Here is a 20,456-nt window from a genome sequence, read left to right on the forward strand (position 1 = left end):
TGTAGAGTTGTGAGGAGTAAATGAAATTATGTACCCAAAGCATGTAGTGATAGCTGATATGACAACAACTAATACTTCAGGGACACTGACTATGTCTGAGGTACTACTGTAAGGTTTTATGTGGATTAATTTATATAGTCTGCAAAACAACCCTGTGAAGTAGGTCCTATTATTATCCCCAGTTTACAGAAAGGAAAACTGAGGCATACAGCAGTTAAGTGACATGCTCAAAGTCTCACAGATAACAGTCAGTAGGAAATTTCGGACTCAAACCTGAGCAATCTGGGCAGAGTGGGTCTCAATAAAGCTTATATCCTTTCTATTTCCTCCTGCCCTTGCTTTCAAGCCCAGATGAATTCCACCTCTTCTACTGGATCTTTCCTGATTGGCCCAGCCCAGGTAGCCCATTAGGGGCAGAAATCCCTTGCTTCTGGCATGCTGCCAGGGTCTCTGTCTGTGCTTTACACACCAGTTTTCATGGAAACGCTTTGTGGGGAGGGGGAAACCAAGGCTCTTCCCTAACTCCACCCCCATCCTCAAACTCAGCTCACTTTTACTGTGTATTGTGTCAGATTGTGTGTGTGTGTGTCTGTATGTGTCTCGGGGTCGGGGGGTGGAGGGAAGGGCTTTCTGCAGTGAAAAAAGATCTGGGCACTACCGGTTTATTTCATTCATTTGTACTCTAGAACGTTATCAGCATTGTGTTATGTATATGCCTTGTCTCTACAACTAGAAGATGAGTTGTTCTAGAAGGCCTGGCCTTCCCTGGCTTGGTGCCCTAGGCACAGTAGGTACTCAGTCAGTCGTTGATGAGGAGGAGATGACAGAGACTTGCCTCTGTGTCTGGAGAGGAAACCTACAGCCCAGAGAGGCACAGAGGGTCGTGTGCAATTCTTGCAGTGTCCTGGTTCCAGGGGCTAGAGGCCGTGGGCAGCCAGCAAGGGGGCTGGCTGACTCTTCACAGCTCCCAAAGAGATCCCTGTGTTGTTTTTCTGGAGCCCCGTATTTCCATGCAGAGGGCCTACCCACCCTCTCTACCTTCCAGATTCCAGTCTCCCAAGAAGTACTCCTTTCGTTTGCTCTCTCCCACTTTCGGGGTGCAGGTGTTCTGGAGGGAAGCATGGACAGCCCCAGAGTTGGCTGCCATCTGGCCCCAAGCCTTGCTTTTTGATTCCTAGAACTCTGGACACAGGTACCCACTGCCTGAAAGTCCTGTTTGTTTCCCCTGTTGGCCAGTACGCTCTCTTTGATCTCTTTTACAGCTTCATAATTATGGGCTATAATGGGCTGGGGTGTTTAAACATCAGGGTAATTACTTTCCACTCTTCCTACCCCAATCCTTCAAAGAGGGGGACAGTGGGGAAAGTAAGAAATTCTCTGGAGAAGGAAGGCTGTGCCCTTCCCTCATGCTCTTCCCGGCCTGGGCTGGGTATAGGGTCTCAGTCAGGGCATGAGAAATGTGAGGCCTTGGCAGTATGCGGGATCCAGGAGTCTCAATTGTTTCACTAGTGGGGTGACACCTCCCCCCATGCCTTGGCCAAGGCCTAGCCTGTGACATTAGCAGTGGAAGCCCCTCTCCTTGTCCTCTGGGGCTGCTCCCGGACCCTGGCTTGGGCGTTTCTGAAGAGTGGAGAGCTTCTCTTTGCCTGGGGTCCTCTAGTTGGGCTGGACTTCTTGGGAGTAAGTGAGCAGGAGGACACGGAAGGCTCAGACCTCTCAATTTCTTCCGCAGTTTCATTCCGAAGTCCTGTAAATTTCCAGTTGGTTAGACTGTGGAGCCTGAGCCTGGGCTGGGCCAGGGTGCTGCTAGTCCAGTCTCAGGACTTAGCAGCTTGGGGGAAGGGAGGGAGGGAGAAAGGGGGAAAGTTACCCTCCTGACCCATTATGGGCCCCCACTTGAGTGTCTCCACCACTTTCCAGGGCTTCCCCGCTTATAAGCTGCCAGTTCTGAGGGGCCCCGGTCCCTGCTGCCTCCTGGGGAGTGAGGAGCAGGGGCGAAGAGTGAGGAGCAGGGGCGAGGAGTGAGGAGCAGGGGCGAGGAGCCGCTCCCCACTCCCCGCTCCCGGCCTGCCAGGCAGGAGACCTGCCTGGACAGGCTCTCCCCAGGGAAAGAAAGCAGAGATCAAAGGCCTGAGCGTGTGAGTGAGCCCCAGCACTGGCTCCTCAGCCTGCCACTGGGGCTGGCAGAGGGATTAACTCCTTCTGTGCCTGCAGCTCAGCCCCAGAGACTCAGCAGGCCCCTGGGGGCACAAGGTCCCAGCCTGATACCCTTCCAAGATGAGCCTTGGCTTTGGGGAGAAAAGCTGGTGAGTGGCGGTACTGGGCAGGGCAGCCCGACGCCAAGTCACCGCCAAGTCACCGCAGTATCTGTCCTGCTCCTTTGCCCTTGTGTCTCCACCCACCCCTTGCCCTTATCTTTCTTCTCTTCCCCACACCCAGAGCTGCTAGATTTTTGCCTTTTTACTCTTTTTGGCTCTACTCTGTTCTGCCTGGCTGCCTGGCTAGATTCTGCTGCCCCAAGCCTGCACGCACAGTTGTGCCCTTGTGGGAACAGCCCCTCGGGTCCCTCCCCGCCAAATCTCCAGTGCCACCTCAGGGATAAAACACTGGACGGGGACCCCCATTAAGTCCTTGAACTGGAGCCAGGAAACGTGTCAGCAAACACGTTTGTGTGTCTGGGAGTGTGGCTGGGAGAGGGACACCAAGAGATGGGCTGAGCCTGGGGCTCTGCCACAGAGACCTTGGGTGGCAGCAGGGTCCCAGGCCTTTGGGGGATGCCCACAAGCTCCTCTTGGCAGGCAGTGTAGGACCGTGGAAAGCCCAGCTCTAAAAGGAGCCATCTTTTCTCCCCTTCTCCCTCTCTGTACTGGGGACTGGTCACCCTTCCCCACTCCCTGGGGGTGCTGGTCATTCCCTGCTTTCTGTTATCCCAGCTCTTAGTGAAGGCAGACTTGGGGTACAGAAGTGTGCAGAGGTACGATGTGTGTGATGCCTGAGGAAGGGATAGTTGTGGGAGGGGGAGGCCAGGGCCTAGGTGGGCTGTGTCCTGTTCTGACTGAGGGGGACCACTGTTGTGTGTCTCTGCAGGCCCGGATGGCGGGGGAGCGAGGAGCCAGCGCTGTCCTTTTTGATATCACGGAGGATCGAGCTGCTGCTGAGCAGGTACCCAGGGACACTGGGGTGTTTGAGGGGGCTGGATGGAGGGAGATCAAGTTGCCGGGAGAAAGACAAGTGAGGACACAGCAGCCCTTGTGGGTACTCTTTCTCCTGCAGTTGCAGCAGCCCCTGGGGCTGACGTGGCCGGTGGTATTGATCTGGGGTAAGGACGCCGAGAAGCTGATGGAGTTTGTGTACAAAAACCGAAAGGCCCATGTTAGGATTGAGCTGAAGGAGCCCCCAACCTGGGTAAGCACGCCAGATCTCCAGCCCCTGCCCTGGCACCCATTCTCACTTCCATTTCTTCCTGTGGCAACTCCCATCAAAAGCCCTTGCACTCCTGGAGCCAAAGAGAATTCTGAAACCTTAACCATTCATCTTCACACACCAGCTGTGTGCTTCTGGACACGTTTCTTGCCCCTCTGGGCTTCATCTGCAGAATGAGAAGATTAGGTCGCTGAGTTCTAAAGTTGTTTTCAGCTGCGTGGTTTCCCAGCACAGAGAAGCAGAGCCAGACTGATACCCTGGCCCCCAGCCCCTGATCCCTGGCTGGTGTCTCTCCACCAACTGGAAATCTCACCCAGGGGGTCACTGGGAGGCTGCCATTCTGCAGGGGGTCCTTTTCCTCTTTCTCCCAAGCAGATGGGTCTTCAGAGAGTACCTCTCCCAGGGAACATCTGGAGGGCCCTCTCCTATGCATGCCCGTGGGCAGAGAGGGACCACTTGGCACCCCCTGCAGGTTCCTCCCTACCTCCTCCCCGCTGCTAGAAGACTCAAGGGGACCTCTGGCTCTCTGCCTCCCAGGCACCTGAGCTTCTCCCAGATGGTGGCCCACCTCCTTCCAGAAGTATGACTCTCTTCGATCTCTGCTCACTTCCCCAGCCAGATTATGACGTGTGGATCCTCCTGACAGTGGTGGGCACCATCTTTGTGGTCATCCTGGCTTCCGTGCTTCGCCTCCGGTGCCGCCCCCGCCACAGCCGGCCGGTGAGCTGGGGTGGGGGGCACTGAGGAGGGGGTGGGGGGGTGGGTGGGAGGTGGGCATGTTCCTGTGAGGGGGAGGATAAAGGAGTGGGAAGGGAAAAGGGGAGGAAAGAAGGTGCCCTTAGGCTCTTGAAATCATTTACATCTAAATACCGTGGCCTCTGACTTGTAGAGCCCCTCCACGGAGGTTTGCCCATTCATTTATTTATTCAGCAAATAGAGCTCCTGGAGGGGGCCTGGCACCGGTTCCAGGTGTTGGCCAGAGCAGGGTAAACAAAAAGACAGAAGATCCCTTCCCGCAGGGAGCTTTCATTCTAATGGGAAGAGATAGACCATAAGCAAATAAATAATGTGGTATATTTGGATGGTGGTATGTGCCAGAGAGAAAAATAAAATAGAAGAGGGAAGAGGGAATGTAAAGGGAAAGGGTTAATTTTTAAAAAGCGAAGCCAGAGAAAGTTTCACTGGGGGGATGGCATTTACAGGAAAGACCCGATGTGGGTGAGGAGGTCGTCTGTGGAGGTATTTGGGGAGAGCATGATGGGACAGAGAGCCCAGTACAGGCAAAGGCCTTGAGGCAGAAGTGTGCCCAGTATGTCTGAGGAACAGCCAGGGGGCCAGGAGGCTGGAGTAGAGTGAGTGAGAGGTGAGGACGGGGGTTTGCTGGACTGTGGAAGCCATTGACAGGACAGTGTTTTTCACTCCGGGTGAGGTGGGAGATACGAGAAGATTTTGAGCAGAACCAGTACCATGATCTGAATTAAGTTTTTAAAGCAGGGAAGGATGGGTGTGTGGTTGGGGGGGTAATGGGATTAGGAATGCCATTTGATGGGCCTATTAGATATCCAAGTTAAGATATCAGGCAGGCAGTGGGATGAAAAACTTCTCTTCCAGCCCATCAAGGAAAGGAAGACTTGGTGGTATGAATGGGGCTGGGGTAGGAAGGCCTGGCTGGCTTGGCAGAGCCGTGTAAGAGCTCGAAAGGGACAGACACCTAGGGATAGTCAGTGGGCTGTGTGGTCTCGCTGGGTGACTGGGAACCCAGTCCAGTCCCGGGGTGAGGGACAAGGAACCCTTGGGCAAGGAGCCCTTGCCCTAGTCTGAGCCCCAGCCCTCTTCCCAGGATCCCCTTCAACAGCGAACCGCCTGGGCCATCAGCCAGCTGGCCACCAGGAGGTACCGGGCCAGCTGTGGGAGGGCTCGGGCTGAGTGGCCAGACTCGAGCAGCAGCTGTAGCTCAGCCCCCGTGTGTGCCATCTGCCTGGAGGAGTTCTCTGAGGGCCAGGTAAGGCGAGCTTCGAGCTTGCCCTTTGTGACGTGACTGGGCGGGGGGAGGGACGCTTGCACAGGAGGCTGGGCAGGGCACTGAAGGCTGTTTCCCTGCTTGCATCTGTGCCCTGTGTATCTTGCGTGAGGCAGAGGGAGGGGACAGCCCTGATCTCTGGCTCTTTCCTTGGTCTTCCAGGGACGGAGAGCTAGGCCTTGTTCAGTGTGGCCACGTGCCAGGCTTTGCAGTGGGTGCTTCAGAGCCATGATCTTGTGTCAGCCTCATGATAATGCCCGGTGGGGGTAGATTTTCTTTTTATCCTCATTTTAGAGCAGAATACTGTTAAGGAACTTGCCCAAGGTAATGCAGCCAAGTGGCAAGAGTCAGGTTAACCTGACGCCAAAGCCCTTACCATTTCTAGGCTACTATGGTATTTTACAAGGTCACAGCAAGAAGGGAGACCCCATTTTACCGCTGCAGCTACAGGTAACTTTGGTTCGGACCCCCTTGTGTTCCACAGGAGCTACGGGTCATTTCCTGCCTCCATGAGTTCCATCGTGTGTGTGTGGACCCCTGGCTCCATCAGCACCGGACTTGCCCTCTTTGCATGTTCAACATCGTAGGTAGGAGATGGGCTGTGCACTCTGCTGTGTGCTGGGGCAGAAGGGTGGGTCAGAGCGTCTTGCCTTGAAGCTGAGGGGAATGCCGGTCTCCCTTAACAATTCTTCAGGATGTGCACGGCTCAAGGGTACTTCCTATGAAGGGGAACAAACCACAGTTCACATTGTAGACTTCTTTGTTACTTTAAAAATCTTTTTTTTTTTAAAGATTTTATTTATTGATTGATTGATTTGTCAGAGAGAGAGAGAGAGAATGAGAGTGCACAAGTAGGCAGAGCAGCAGGCAGAGGCAGAGAGAGAAGCAGGCTCCCTGCTGAGCAAGGAGCCCGATGTGGAGCTCAATTCCAGGACCCTGGGATCATGACCTGAGCCGAAGGCAGTGGCTTAACCGACTAAGCCACCCAGGCGTCCCTAAAAATCGTATTTTTATGACAACTTTGTTGATTCCAAATCTGGGTGGTTTGTGTATTTATAATTCTGAGTTTCTGGCAATAAAGTATCTTATTCTAACAAAACCAGGATAGTATGGAAATTTCCTGAAAGATGAAAGTAAAGTATCTTGAGGAAAGAGAGCCTTTTTCTAATTTACCCAAAGTATGCTACAGGCCAGTGGTGGCCCTGAGTGAAAGGGCCCCACATGGGCTGGTGGAAGGAGTGGGGATGGAGCCCCCAGGGAGAGAGACTGGCTGGAAGGAGCCAGGGTGTCCCAGGGCACAGGCAGATTGGGAATGTTCTGGTCCCCCAACTCTGACTGAACATGCAGCTACGGCTTGAATGGGGCTGCTGCCCCATTGATGGAGTCAAACACCCATGCTCTTGGTTCTTTCTTCCAGAGGGAGATTCATTTCCTCAGTCCCTGGGACCTTCTCGCTCTTACCAGGAACCAGGCCGGAGACTGCACCTCATTCGCCAGCATCCTGGCCATGCACACTACCACCTGCCTGCTGCCTATGTGCTAGGCCCTTCCCGGGGGGCAGTGGCTCGGCCCCCACGACCTGGCCCCTTCCTAACCTCCCAGGAGCCAGGCACAGCCCCCCGGCACCACCGCGTCCCCAGAGCCCCACACCCCAGGGCTCCGGGCGAGCAGCAACGCCTGGCAGTGGCCCAGCACCCCTACGCGCAGGGCTGGGGGCTGAGCCCGCTCCGACGCATGTCGCAGCACCCCTCGGTGTGCCCAGCACCCGCACGCCGGGCCAGGCCTCACGACAGCAGCGGCTCTGGAGAGAGCTACCGCACGGAGCGCAGTGGCTACATGGCCGACGGGCCCGCCAGTGACTCTAGCTCGGGGCCCTGCCACGGCTCCTCTAGTGACTCAGTGGTCAACTGCACAGACATCAGTCTACAGGGCATTCATGGCAGCAGCTCTACCTTCCGCAGCTCCCTGAGCAGTGACTTTGACCCCTTGGTGTACTGCAGCCCGGAAGGGGAGCCCCGGGGAGAGGAAACACGGCCCTGCATGACCTCCCGGCCCCGGTCTTTGGATTCCGTGGTGCCCACAGGGGAAAGCCAGGTTTCCAGCCACATCCACTACCACCGCCACCGGCACCACCACTACAAAAAGCGCTTCCAGTGGCATGGCCGGAAGCCTGGCCCAGAAACTGGGGTCCCCCAGGCCAGGCCTGCCGTTGCTCAGACACAGCCCCAGCCGGAGCCGCCTTCCCCTGATCAGCAGGCTGCCAGATCCAACCTAACTGCCCCTGCAGGGCAGCTCCCCAACCCACAACGGCCCAGGGCCCTCCTGGAGGCAGCCCCGGGCTCAGCTGATCCCGCCAGCCCCAGTCCCAGCAGCCTCTTCCATTTGCAGAAATCCAGCCTCCCCGTTCGACACCCACAGAGGAAAAGGCGGGGGGGCCTCTCAGAGCCCACCCCTGCCGCTCAGCCCCAGGACTTAACGGCGCACCCAGCTTGCCAGATTTTTCCCCATTACGGTACCAGCTTGGCGTACCCTTGGTCCCCGGAGGCCCACCCGTTGATCTTTGGGCCTCCGGGCCTGGACGGGAGGCTGCTGCCAGAAAGCCCAGGCCCTTGTTACTCAAGTTCACAGCCAGTGTGGTTGTGTCTGACTCCACGCCAGTCCCTAGGACCACACCCACCTGGAGAGGGGCCTTCTGAATGGAGTTCTGGCACCCCAGAGGGCAGGCCATGCCCTTACCCTCACTGCCAGCTGCCGCCAGCCCAGCCTGGTGAGTTTTCAGGGGAAGAGGGTGTGGTGAGGAGCGGATACCGGAGGTTTCTGCAGGATGGGGGAAGTCAGCCAACAAGGGGGTTGACAGCAGCTGAGAAGGGTGCAGTGGGGTAACATTCAAAATCCTGAACAGCAGGCATAGCGCAGAATGCTGGCCGAGGTACTCTGACTCTGCCAGGTGTTGGTCCTTTAGTTGCCAGAGCAGAGGGCGATCTCGGGGGAAGCACCAGCGTGGAGGAAACATCAGATAGCACTTGCGGTGGTTTGAGGCAACAGCTCAAATTTAAGTGTTTCAATATTGTAATAAATAGTCAAGCTGTGCCCGCAGTTCAATTATCAGCTTTAAAGATTTATTTATTTGAGAAGGGGAGCAGGGAGGGGCAGAGGGAGAGAATGTTTAAGCAGACTCCCTGCTGAGCATGGAGTCTCACATGGGGCTTGATCCCACCACCCCAAGATAATGAGCCAAGCAGAAGCCAAGAGTCAGGGGCTTCACTGACCGAGCCACTCAGGCGTCCCCAGTTATAAGCTTTAGATAACAAAGAAGGCCAAGAAGTGTTCCTTGCTCTTGAGGGACAGCATGGAGAAGTACTTACTGATAGCTGTAATCCCAGCCAATGTGAGGTCTTGGAGGGGAAATAATTGCAGTTATCTGTAACACTAGGCCATATGAGAAGAGCTATGGAAATTATTTTTTTAAAAAGTGGGGGGGGGCGGGGAAGAAAGGAAGAAAAGAAAAAAAATCATGGATGGTTCCCAGCAACCTGGGAGTCCTTAGGTTTTCTCCTCTCCCCCTGGGGTAAAAGAACAACTAAGGCTTCCCTTCTGAGCACCCTTGTTAATAAGCCCAACCTTATTCTCCTGGGGCTCAGTGCATCCCTGATAATTGTATTAACAGCCAGTACTGATAATGTAAATCCTCCATTTAAATGTGGTGTTTATTTGCTCAAATCCTCTTCCTTCTCCAGAGCAGCCTCCCCATTTTTCCCCCATCTTCTCCCATGGTTTGGATGACACAGCTCTTTGCTTATAGCTCTCCCTAGGCACCCCAAAAGGGAACCCAAAGTTCCCGAAATATAAGACCTCTCAGTCTAGGAACCCTACAGTCAAGACCTAGAGCTTTTATCATTCATTCATTCATTTCTTCCCTCCTTTTTTCTTCCTGCGCTCGATGCTTGCTATGGGCTAGGTTCCAGGCTAGGCGCTGAGGACATAGATTTTGTCATCCGGGAGATCCAGGTCTATGCAGTCAAAGGCATGTACACAGTGACAGTAGAGAAAACCATGGCTTCCTTGGAGCCATGTAAAGCAAGCTTTGGTCATGTGTTTGATGATCCATTTGGACCCTGTCACGTGGGCTCTCTCATGGCTACTGGAACCAGACCAGCACCTCCCCTCTCTCCCGTACACAGAACTGGTTTGGACACCTCCCTCTTCCCTGCTCCTCAAATCCAGTCAGCACCAGGTTCTGTTAACTCTGTCCCTGAGAGTTTTTTACCTTCTCTTTCAGAAGAAGGAGACATGGGGGCGCCTGGGTGGCTCAGTGGGTTAAGCCTCTGCCTTCGGCTCAGGCATGATCTCAGGGTCCTGGGATCGAGTCCCGCATCGGGCTCTCTGCTCAGCAGGGAGCCTGCTTCCCCACCCCCTCTCTGCCCGCCTTTCTGCCTACTTGTGATCTCTCTCTCTCTCTCTCTGTCAAATAAATAAATAAATAAAATCTTAAAAAAAAAAAAAAAGAAGAAGAAGAAGAAAGAGACATGGTCCCTGCCCATGTCTTCCATGCAGCCTAAAGACCAAAGCAGGAGCCTCCTAGCTCTTCCTTCCCCTCTTACACGGCCATGAAAGCTGGGCCCTGCTCATTTGCTGCTGCCAGGCTCGTTGTCTCTAAACAACCTGTACAGAAATTTCCACATGTTGTTTTTCCACAGTAAACAAAAACCGAGCCTGTTTGGTCTTCGAGGCTCTAGCACCGAGTAGCCCCCATCCTCCTTCCTCCTTCCTCCTCCTTTATTTTTCAGTCTTCCCCTTCCCTTGCCAAATCTAGTAAACACTTCTCGCAGTCCCTATAACCCAGAATATTCTGCTGCCTTTCTCTTCCCAGAAATCCAGTTCTTATCCATTTCTGCCCAACTAGCTCATTTATCTGCACTTTCAGGAAGCCCTTCCTGATTGCTCCACTTGAATATGATCTGTCCCCTTTCCAGGAAAGGTCTTATGATCCATTCCCATCCCACTGCATAATTTCCCTTCGCATGCACACCCTCTCTTCTACAAGATTGTCAGCTCCCTGCTTATTCTTCTATTTGGCATATGGTAACAGACCAGATTCACAACTGCTTAATAAGTATTTACTGGGTTAATGAGCAAATAGTAAGTAATTACAACACACTGGTTGCTATGTATGTTTCTCTTTCTTGAGCTTTTTTGTTTTTCTCTCCCCTTTATCCCAGCTGGGGCCCCTCCCGGCTTTCAATCTAGTTGCCCCTTCTGGATACATTCCCTGCTCCTCCCTCTCTGTAGCTCTCTCCCAGCCATACTGTCTTGCAGGTGGGACAGGAAAGCAGCTGGCCTGACCCTCAGTGACCTCTTTCCCTCCTCTCTCTAAATGCAGGCTCAGAGGAGGAGACTGAGGAGCTGTGTGAACAGGCTGTGTGAGATGCTCAGACCTAGCTCCAACCAAGAGCATACTTGGATGACTTGGCCCTACCTGGCACAGAGTGAAGAAAGGACCTCAGAAAACACCCCTCTTTGGGGCCATACTTCCTGGCACCTCCGGAAGAGGAGTGGTGGTGGTGGGTGGCAGGTGCTCCCTGCTCCCAGCGCTGGACCTTGAGTGCAGAACGCGTCTGCAGTCAGCAAGCCTGTGTCCAGTGGGGCAGCCAGCTACTCCCTATGTGGGCCGGCTCCCTTAAAGGCTGTCTTTTGAGAACAGGAAACTGGGTATGGGTGGATAGGTGTTATAAAGGTGCTGCTGTTTTCCCCAGGCCCAGCTGGTCTTCCTAGTCCCAAGCCTCATGTGCACACCTGTCAAGGGTCCTTCTTTACCTCCTCTCTTGGGTGAGTCCTGCACACCAGCTTTGATGCCTTGGTAAAGCTGCTGCATCAGCAGCAACCTCGGCTTATGTCATTTTCCTTCTTTGCAAACAGATCAGGAACGTAGATGAGCCCTGAGCCCTAAAAAGAGAGACTGTGCAGCTTCTCCAGGCAGTACCTGCCCTGGTGCATAAGGGAGAATGTTCTTCTCTTCTTGTCTTTAATTGTCACACCCACTCTCTTAAGTCAGAGGGGAGGCTCTGGGAAGCCAGGGTGTGGAGTTCTGTCCCTAAAGCAGTACAGTGCCCTGAAGAACCTGGGATGAAGCCTCCGACTTTCAAACTCCCTCGTCACTCTAGCAGCCCCAGTTCCTCTGGGGCTTGGGAGTGGGGGTAGTGGGGGAGGGAATAATTCTTTCCTGGAAGTTGCCTATCTCAATGTCCCAAAGTAGGTGGAAAGAAGAGGATTTCTGCTGGACTTCATCTAGAAGAGGGAGGATGGAATGAAGGTAGAAAAGACAGAATTACAGCTGAACAGGGACAATGATGAGTTCTTTTCTCAGAGTTTTCTCTCAGAGCAGGGATGAGGAACGGGGGCAAACAAAGGAAAAGCAAAGTGGGACATTTGGGTTTAGATGGCTCCAAGGCCCCGCTTCCCATGATAAGCCATACATACACGGACACCCAGGAAAGTGTACATGCAAGAGGTTGTGCATGCAGGACATCTGGCCCGGGTAGCTGGCGCCGAGTGGGCAAGGGCTGAGGGGCCCTCTGAGGGTGACATTCACCCCAGGGTAGCTGGACCATTGCTGGCTCCTCAGGCATTATCCCATTTGGAATGTGAATGTGGGAGCTAAATGGACACAGGACCCTACCTGGGAAACTTCTTCCCTCAAAGTCAGTGGGGAACTAGCACCTAGGCACCCACATGGGTATTTATATCTGAACCAGACAGAAAGACGCTTGAATCAGGCACTATGTTGAGAAATGTATTTATTTGCTAATATATTTATCCATAAATGCGGTCTGGTCTCGTGGTTTTGTTCTGTCATGATGGTCACTCACGGTAACGGTTTCATCTTCTACATTGACAGAAGTAAATTATTTCTGGTATCAGAGGTTAGCCTCTGACTTAGAAAGGGATAGGACAGAGTGGTGGGCTAGGCAACAAGCATTGGTTTGTATGCCCCTAAAAGCATGGTTTAGTGAGATCAGGAAAGGGAGGAAAACATGACTGGATTCTGTGGTCCAGTTGCTATCTGTATTATTATTGTACCTTTTACTTCACACTCTTGTGATGCTTCAATGACTTTGTAACCTGTAGCAAATACTCTTTGCCTCACTTTTCCACCCATAAAATAGGCCTACTTCACAGAGTTGTGGCAGGGCTCCCCAGGTAAGAGTGAAAGCATTATTTGGAGGCGGAAGGTATCCAACGCTGGAGAACATTCTGACCCCAGTCATAGAGCCCATCTGAACAAAGCATGGCAGGGGTACAAACAGCAGCCCCACCAACCCGCCTTGAAGAAGCTCTGTTTCAGTTTAGAGGCCTGGTTGGGAGGACAGAACATGGGGGCTTGAAACTACCTACTTATATCCCAGAGCTCCAATTCTGATAAACACAAATGACTGTGCTCTGCCTACTCCTGGGACCACTGTGAGGATCCAGAGCTACTGCTAAGTTGGTATGAATTCCACATAGCTTTTCAAAGCACAATACCCCTTCTGCTTCTCCAGGAAATGTTTCATAGGGGTCGTCATTATCCGTTGCCCAGTTTTGAAGCACAGAGCACAGAAGCATCTAGCTTTCTAGAAGGTGGGGGCAGGGGGGAGACACTCTCCTATCCCCTACAGATGTTCTCACGTAAAGGAACTGTCTAAATGATTAAAAGATGCACAAAGCCTAAATTATCAGCTGGAACGAGTAAAGTACGTAGAGAGTTTTTAAAAAATAAATACGCCTATTACGCGCCATCGGCTCACAAGCCACAGTTCCGGCGGACGGCAAATGGAAACCCTACACTGCTCTCAGGAAGAAAGGGGCTGTCCCTGATTTCTTTCCCTCTTGGCAGAGATAACCCAGAGGGAGACAGTAGGCTCTATGGCCCTGCGCTTTTTTAAAACGTTAAGACAAAAAAGGATCTCGGCTGGCATCTGGGATCCTCCTAAGGGGACAAACGGCCGACTGCCAAGGACCGAGATCAAAGGGCCCGCCCCGCCGGGATTCCGGCTCCGGCTGCGGCGCGTTCCCGCGCAGGCGCCAGCCGCGCCGCCCCTCCCCCATGGGCCCTGCCCACAGGCCCAACGGCCGCCACGGCCTCGCCCTCGCGCTGGCCCAGGTGGCGGGCGCGCGCGCGGGCCCAGGTGACTCCCGGCCAGTCCCGCCTTTCAGGCGGGAGAAACCATCTCCGTAGGACGGGCGGGGGTGGAGGGGCGGTGACTGGGACCTGCGACTTCCCACACAGGAAGAGGAAGTCCTGGGCACCGGAAGTGGAAGGCGTTCTGGGTAATTCGCTGTTTACTTCCTGCGGCTGAGGAATCCGTGGCCCAGTTCTTTGCTGTGCTTTTGTCGGAGAGGATGGCCCTCGAGACGGTGCCGAAGGATCTGCGGCATCTGCGGGCTTGTTTGCTGTGTTCGCTGGTCAAGGTGTCCTTCGGGGAGCTGGTTGTAGGGGCGATGGGGGAATCAAGGTGGGGGAAAAAGTGGAACGGGCCTGGGGGATAGCGAGGAGAAAATTAAGTTCCGGGACCCTGGGTTTGGCGGGGCGTAGGGGGATGTGGGAACCTGCTGGAGGCCATCGTTTAAGTCTGCAGAACACAGGCAGTCTTTAGATTCCTTTGAATCCTTAGCTAGCACACGTGTGATTCTTAACAGACGTTCAGTGAACTTCTGTTGAAGTCGAAGGCCACTGAGAGTCAGGTGAGGGTGGGGATCTGCAGCTGAGGGAGTAGTCAGAGAGGATGTCTGTCCCTGAGGAGACTAGGGAAAGGAATAGGTAAAACGCAGTTAGGAACAAGAGAGGGAGGACTGTGAGGGTGTGGGTGGAACTTTAGAAATGGAGCTGTAGGAGTGGTGGGTGGAAAGCCTGATGAGGCAGAACCAGCATAGGGAGGCTTCTACTTGACCAGGTAGAAGTATGGAGAGAGCTACTCATTCTTTTGGCCTTGTTTATGCTCACCCCTACCCCTTTCTTTCCCTCTCCCAGACTATAGACCAGTTTGAATATGATGGTTGTGACAATTGCGACACATATCTTCAGATGAAGGGTAACCGGGAGATGGTATATGACTGCACCAGCTCTTCCTTTGATGGGTAAACTCCTCTAGATTCCTTCATTCACTTTTTGGTTACTCCCATCCTACTCCACCCCACCCCATCCAGTAACTGTGAGGCAGACTTTTGAGATCGTGATCCTAGTTGTTCTCAAAGTTATGTTCACAAAGTCCTGTGCTGTCCAGTACAGTAGCCACTAGCATGTTCGGCATTGAGCACTTGAAATGTGGCTAGTCCAAACTGAGTTATGCTCCACCTGTAAAATATACACTAGATTGACAAGATTTAGAACAAGAAAAAAGAATGTAAGGTATTTTAACTTTGTTAATTATATACTCAAATGATAATCCTTTGGATATACTGGATTAAATGAAATGTTATTGAAATTAATTTCACCTTTTTGTCTTTACTTATAAACGCGGCTACTAGAAAATTTTCAATGACTTGTTTATGGTTTTGTTTACTTCTGGACATTTCTTCATTAGACTGTCACCTCATTGGTGGTAGGGACTGTGTTTATCTTGTACACACTGATTTGGCACAGGGCCCAGAAGGTGGCAAAAGGCCAAGAAATGTTTGTTAAATACATGAAGATCCTTTCTGAAAATGAAGGTAAGGTAAGGTACAGTAGTGGTAAATTATTACCTGAAAACTGATGCTGTTAGATATGTCCCTTGGTGAGATTGTCCAATGGGGAGAAAGGGAAATGAGAGTAACATAAGTGACCAGGTCTCCGGGGGTTTTTTCCTCCAAGGTAGGAGCCAGAGAATAGTGTCCTTTGGGGGGAATAAGGAGATAACTGTCTTTTGGCCTCTAGGCCAGTTAAGGATTTACACATAAGGGTGCCTGAGTGGCTTAGTCAGTTAAGTGTCCGATTCTTTTTTTTTTTTTTTAAGATTTTATTTATTTATTTGACAGACAGAGATCACAAATAGGCAGAGAGACAGGCAGAGAGGGTGGGGGAAGCCGGCTCCCCGCCGAGCAGAGAGCCTGATGCAGGGCTCAATCCCAGGACCCTGGGATCATGACCTGAGCCGAAGGCAGAGGCTTTAACCCACTGAGCCACCCAGGCGACCCTAAGTGTCCAATTCTTGATCTCAGGGTAGTGCGATTGAGTCCTTCCCACAGTCCCTGGCAACTATCATTCTACTTTCTTTCTGTATGGATTTCTTGGGTTTGTGTTTTAAGATTTTATTTATGTGAGAGAGGACAAGCAGGGGGAGTGGCAGAGGGAGAGGGAGAAGCTGAGCAGGGAGCCCAACATGGAGCTCAATCCCAGGACCCCCAGGATCATGACCTGAGCCAAAGGCAGATGCTTAACCAGCTGAGCCACCCAGGTGCCCCTCTTGCTGTGTGAATTTGAAGTGGACTATGAGTGCTTCATATAAGTGGAATCATAAAATATTTGTGTTTTTGTGCCTGGCTCATTTCATTAACCACCATGTCTTCAATAAACCTTGAAGACATGGTTAATGAAATGGTTTTGCATATTCAAGGTTATGCATATTGTTGCATGCGTCTGAATTTTTCTTTTAAGCTGAATACAATTTATCCACTCATCTGTTGATAGACTCTTGGGTTGCTTCTATCTTTTCGCTGTCAAGAACAATGCTGCTGTGAACATGGGTTTACAAAAATCTGATCAAATCCCTGCTTTCATTTCTTTAGGGTATATATCCAGAAGCGGAATTGCTGAGTCTCTCTGTTTAATATTTAGGGGAACTGCCATAATACTGGTTTCATAGCGGCAGCACCATTTTCTGTTCCCACCAGCTGTGTGCAGGGGTTCCAGTTTCTTTACACCCTTGCCAACGCTTGTTTTTTTTTTGTTGTTTTGTTTTTTTGTTTTGTTTTATGTTTTGTTTTGGTTTTGGTAGTGGCTACCATCTTGGACGTGAAGTGGTATTGTTTTGGTTTTGATTGCTTTTCCCTAATGATAAGTGAAAGCATCTTTTTATGTGCTTACTGGCCTTTTGTAGATCTTAGAAAAAAGTCTGTTCAAATCCTTTGCCCACTTTCCAAGCAGGTTATTTGACTTTTTATTGTTGAGTTGTAAGAGTTATTTTTGTGTACTCTGGTGCATATTAGATTTTGGAGTGTGGGTATATCAAGGGCTAAAGGAGCTCAGAGGAGGGCCACATGAACTCAGCTAGAAGCTGAGGAGATACTATGTGAATCAGGCTCTGATGGAAAGAAGTACAGGATTTTTGAGGAGGTTGAGGTGAGAGAACATTTTAGAAAAAGCATTCTAAACAAGGGAATGATTTGAGTAGAATCATGGGGTGGGAAAACCAAGCTATGTTTGGAGAATGGTGGGGATTCTGTTAAAGTTAAATCATAAGGTGGGGTGACAGGCACCGTAAGGCTAGAAAGATTGCTTGTGAAGAATAGAAGAGAACATACTATTGGTCCAGACAACAGCCTGTGGCTACCTCTGGTCAGTCTGTCAGGCCAGGGCAGGTGTTACCCTACTTAACCACCCCAGAGGGTGGCGTCAGTTCCACTCCCAGCAGGTGGCTGAGAATGTAGGATATGGATGGGGGAGGAAGGCTCCCTAAATAAGAATGCAAGATTGGTGCCAAAAAGAAGAGGGAATGGTTATTTTTTAAAAAGATCTTATTTATTTATTTGACACACAGGGAGAGAAACAGCAAGAGAGGGAACACAAGCAGGGGGAGTGGGAGAGGGAGAAGCAGGCTTCCCGCTGAACAGGGAGCCTGATGCAGGGCTCAGTCCCAGGACCCTGGGACCATGACCCAAGCCAAAGGCAGATGCTTATTGACACCCGCCCAGGCGCCCCGAGGGAATGGTTACTGAGAAGGCAGTTGATAAATGTCAGTATCTATAACAGACCTGTCACAATAGGCAAGCATTTGATTGAATGAATGACAGAAATGACATAATGTAGCTTCTGAAAGTACCTGGTGTTTACCTTTCATGCTCAAGTGGCAGCCTGCTAGCCCTTATTAAATGGCCTTTCTGTTGCCTGTGGATCAGACCTATCCTGGGGAGAATGAGTAAGATAAGGAGGACTAATGCTTATTTAGCACCTACTCTATACTAGGTGTTTGTCGTGTATTAGCTCAGTATTTGAGTTTCAGTCCACATAATTCTGAGAGAGGTCTCCAAATGCATCTTAGGCTGTATAGCTCATCAGAGCAGACCTTGGCTAAGTCTAACTTATTTTTGTAACCCCGTAAGCATGTTTGTCCTTCACCCTCCCCCTTTGCACTAGGGCCCAGCCCCCTAGTGGTGGTGTTGCTTGTAATTGTAACTGGTTTTCTACTTTTTTTGTTGTTGTTGTTTTAAAGATTTCATTTATTTATTTGACAGAGATCACAAGTAGGCAGAGAGGCAGGCAGAGAGAGAGAGAGAGAGGGAAGCAGGCTCCCTGATGAGCAGAGAGCCTAATGCAGGCCTTGATCCCAGGACCCTGGGATCATGACCTGAGCTGAAGGCAGAGGCTTTAATCCACTGAGCCACCCAGGCGCCCCTGGCTTTCTACTTTTAAAAGCTGTCCTGTTTCCCAGAGAATCTGGGCTAAGGATGCTTTTGAGCCTGATAAGCTAATCCTTTGGGAATGGCAACTAACCTGTGTTTGGCAGGCCAAGAACCTTTGTCAGTGTCCCCAGCATTAGTAGTCCATTTCCCCTGCTTTCTTTTTTTTTTTTTTTTTTAAGATTTTATTTATTTATTTGACAGAGAGAGAGATCACAAGCAGGCGGAGAGTCAGGCAGAGAGAGAGAGAGAGAAGCAGGCTCCCACCAAGCAAAGAGCCTGATGCGGGGCTCGATCCCAGGACACTGAGATCATGACCTGAGCCGAAGGCAGCGGCTTAATCCACTGAGCCACCCAGGCGCCCCTTCCCCTGCTTTCTTTCCTAAGCCGATACTTGGCTTTTTCCTTTGTTTCCTCTCCCAGAACTGTTGCTGGCTGGAAGCAAAGTGAAGTGGACATTTTCCTCCATCTCTCTCTTTTCTAGTAGGAGAGGCTCAGGCTGACTTACTTTTCCTTTCCCAGAATCATTGCAATGATGAGTCCAGAGGACAGTTGGGTCTCGAAGTGGCAGCGAGTCAGTAAGTATCTCCCTTTCTCCTTATCCTGGCCTACTTGTTGCTGCCCGCTGGGTCTGGTGGGGGAGCCTTAAATCAGGGGTAAATAGCCACAGAATGAAACAGTTGGGGTTGTAGGAAACAGGAGGAAAGGGTCCTGTCCCGTCACTTAACATGGGAGCCAAAAGAAGTGTTTGCTCTTCTCTTGGAGTTAAAGCATTCCTTTCATTTTTAGCTTAAACCTCCATTTGTCTTTCGACTTAACTCACTCTCACTGCCATCTCTCTTCTTCTGTCATAGGTAACTTTAAGCCAGGTGTGTATGCAGTGTCGGTCACTGGTCGCCTTCCCCAAGGTAATAATAATCATTATAGCAGCCAGTGAGGCACAGAGAGGTTAAATAACTTGCCCAAGGTCATCCTGCTAGTACTGAGCTAGAATGTGAACCCAGGCATTTTGACCCCAGAACGCTTGGTTTTGGTGACTACAGTGTGTAGTCTTTTCCTTCTCATTCTTACCCAGTCATTGCCAAACACATGCCTGGATCTTCAGTGGTAACAAGCCAACCAAGCAGGACTGTTGATGAGCTGTGTAGAAAGGAACTCCATTTTGCTTAGGAACACCTTCCTTCCTTTCTCCCTTTCCCGCCCCCCACCAAAGTGGTAGTAGAGATACCTTTCTTATCCTCTGGAATATTCCTCCGTCACAGAGCTGTTTCTTTTCCTGCTGCAGGAATCGTGCGAGAGCTGAAAAGTCGAGGAGTGGCCTACAAATCCAGAGACACGGCTATAAAGACCTAGCAATGTACGTGGCTGCCAGCATCTTTGCTCCCCGCCTCCTGCGTCTGCTTATTTTTTGTTATGGAACTAAATGGACAGAACTTCAGAGACTTTCCCCTCCAACTCTGAGACTCAGCAGACTGTTGAGTCCCTGAGCCATTTTACCTTTGGACTGCTGGTGGGGGTGGGGTGGTTTGAGCTGGTGGATTAACAGAGACTGACTTGAATGGGGGGTAGGAGACCTGTTTTTTGCCCTTACCCATGAGTAGGACTCTGGGTCAGATGCCAATAAACATGAACCCCTAGGAAAGTTCTTAAACCCATGACAGATGCCTTGCCTCCTCCTTTTGACCTCCTTTTTAGGAAGAACTCACCTAACTCTGTAAGCACTTTCCTGGAGCAACAGAGGTCCTCCAGCTCCCTGATATCCATCTTTCAGCCTTCCAAAGTTGCATCCTTTCTAGTGTGCTTCGTCGGGTCTTGTTGGAAGGTCTGCTTTCAGACTTTTCACCACCTTGGTGGTGGTCCTGAGTCTAGGCAGCCCCATCAGGCTGGTAGTCCTGGCATGTGGGGGTTGCAGACTTGCTCTAGACCTGGCACAGCAAGTGTCTTGAAAGAAAGTCTGAGGCTTCTCAGTATTCTTTGCCTGTTGGCCATATTTATTACTACTCTTCCCTCCCTTTTTTTCCTTCTTTTTACTGTTCTTCCTCTACCTTAGGCCATGACCCTCCCTTGCCCACTTACACACATTCCACTGTGTTTCTTCATCTGGAGACCCTCAGGTGGCTGCTGGATCTTGGTCCAGTTAGTTTATGCCTTTGTAGGAGTTGGGCATCTCCCCTGCCCCTCTGGCCTAATAGGGGGCTTTGATATCAGGTTGTTGGTCAAGGTGAATTATTTGTTTTAGAATGAAAAATTTACCAGAAATCTTATTTTATTTTATTTTTTTAAAGATTTTATTTATTTATTTGACAGAGAGATCACAAATAGAGAGGCAGGCAGAGAGAGAGGGGGAAGCAGGCTCCCTGCCGAACAGAAAGCCCGATGTGGGGCTCGATCCCAGGACCCTGAGATCATGACCTGAGCCGAAGGCAGAGGTTTAACCCGC

At 51.2% G+C, this 20,456-nt stretch overlaps 2 protein-coding genes across 3 annotated transcripts in view; both read left to right on the forward strand.

The window, feature by feature from the left end:
* Positions 1-12,269, forward strand: part of RNF43 (ring finger protein 43) — a 63,506-nt gene extending 51,237 nt beyond the window's left edge. For both annotated transcript variants that reach the window (XM_044248594.1, XM_044248595.1), the window contains 7 exons: positions 3,088-3,162; positions 3,274-3,405; positions 4,039-4,143; positions 5,264-5,425; positions 5,928-6,030; positions 6,861-8,210; positions 10,824-12,269. In XM_044248594.1, the coding sequence (XP_044104529.1) occupies positions 3,088-3,162; positions 3,274-3,405; positions 4,039-4,143; positions 5,264-5,425; positions 5,928-6,030; positions 6,861-8,210; positions 10,824-10,867 (1,971 nt within the window). In that variant the 3' untranslated portion in view covers positions 10,868-12,269. The remainder of the gene's footprint in view (positions 1-3,087; positions 3,163-3,273; positions 3,406-4,038; positions 4,144-5,263; positions 5,426-5,927; positions 6,031-6,860; positions 8,211-10,823) is intronic.
* Positions 12,270-13,723: 1,454 nt separating this feature from the next.
* On the forward strand, positions 13,724-19,671 carry SUPT4H1 (SPT4 homolog, DSIF elongation factor subunit). The gene is made up of 5 exons (XM_044248596.1): positions 13,724-13,891; positions 14,451-14,557; positions 18,539-18,594; positions 18,871-18,924; positions 19,302-19,671. Exons 1-5 carry the CDS (start codon positions 13,823-13,825, stop codon positions 19,367-19,369), a joined length of 354 nt encoding a protein of 117 aa, XP_044104531.1. The 5' UTR covers positions 13,724-13,822; the 3' UTR covers positions 19,370-19,671.
* Positions 19,672-20,456: the final 785 nt, after the last annotated feature.

Source organism: Neovison vison, chromosome 5 (genome assembly GCF_020171115.1).
Source record: "Neovison vison isolate M4711 chromosome 5, ASM_NN_V1, whole genome shotgun sequence".
Taxonomy (NCBI): domain Eukaryota; kingdom Metazoa; phylum Chordata; class Mammalia; order Carnivora; family Mustelidae; genus Neogale; species Neogale vison.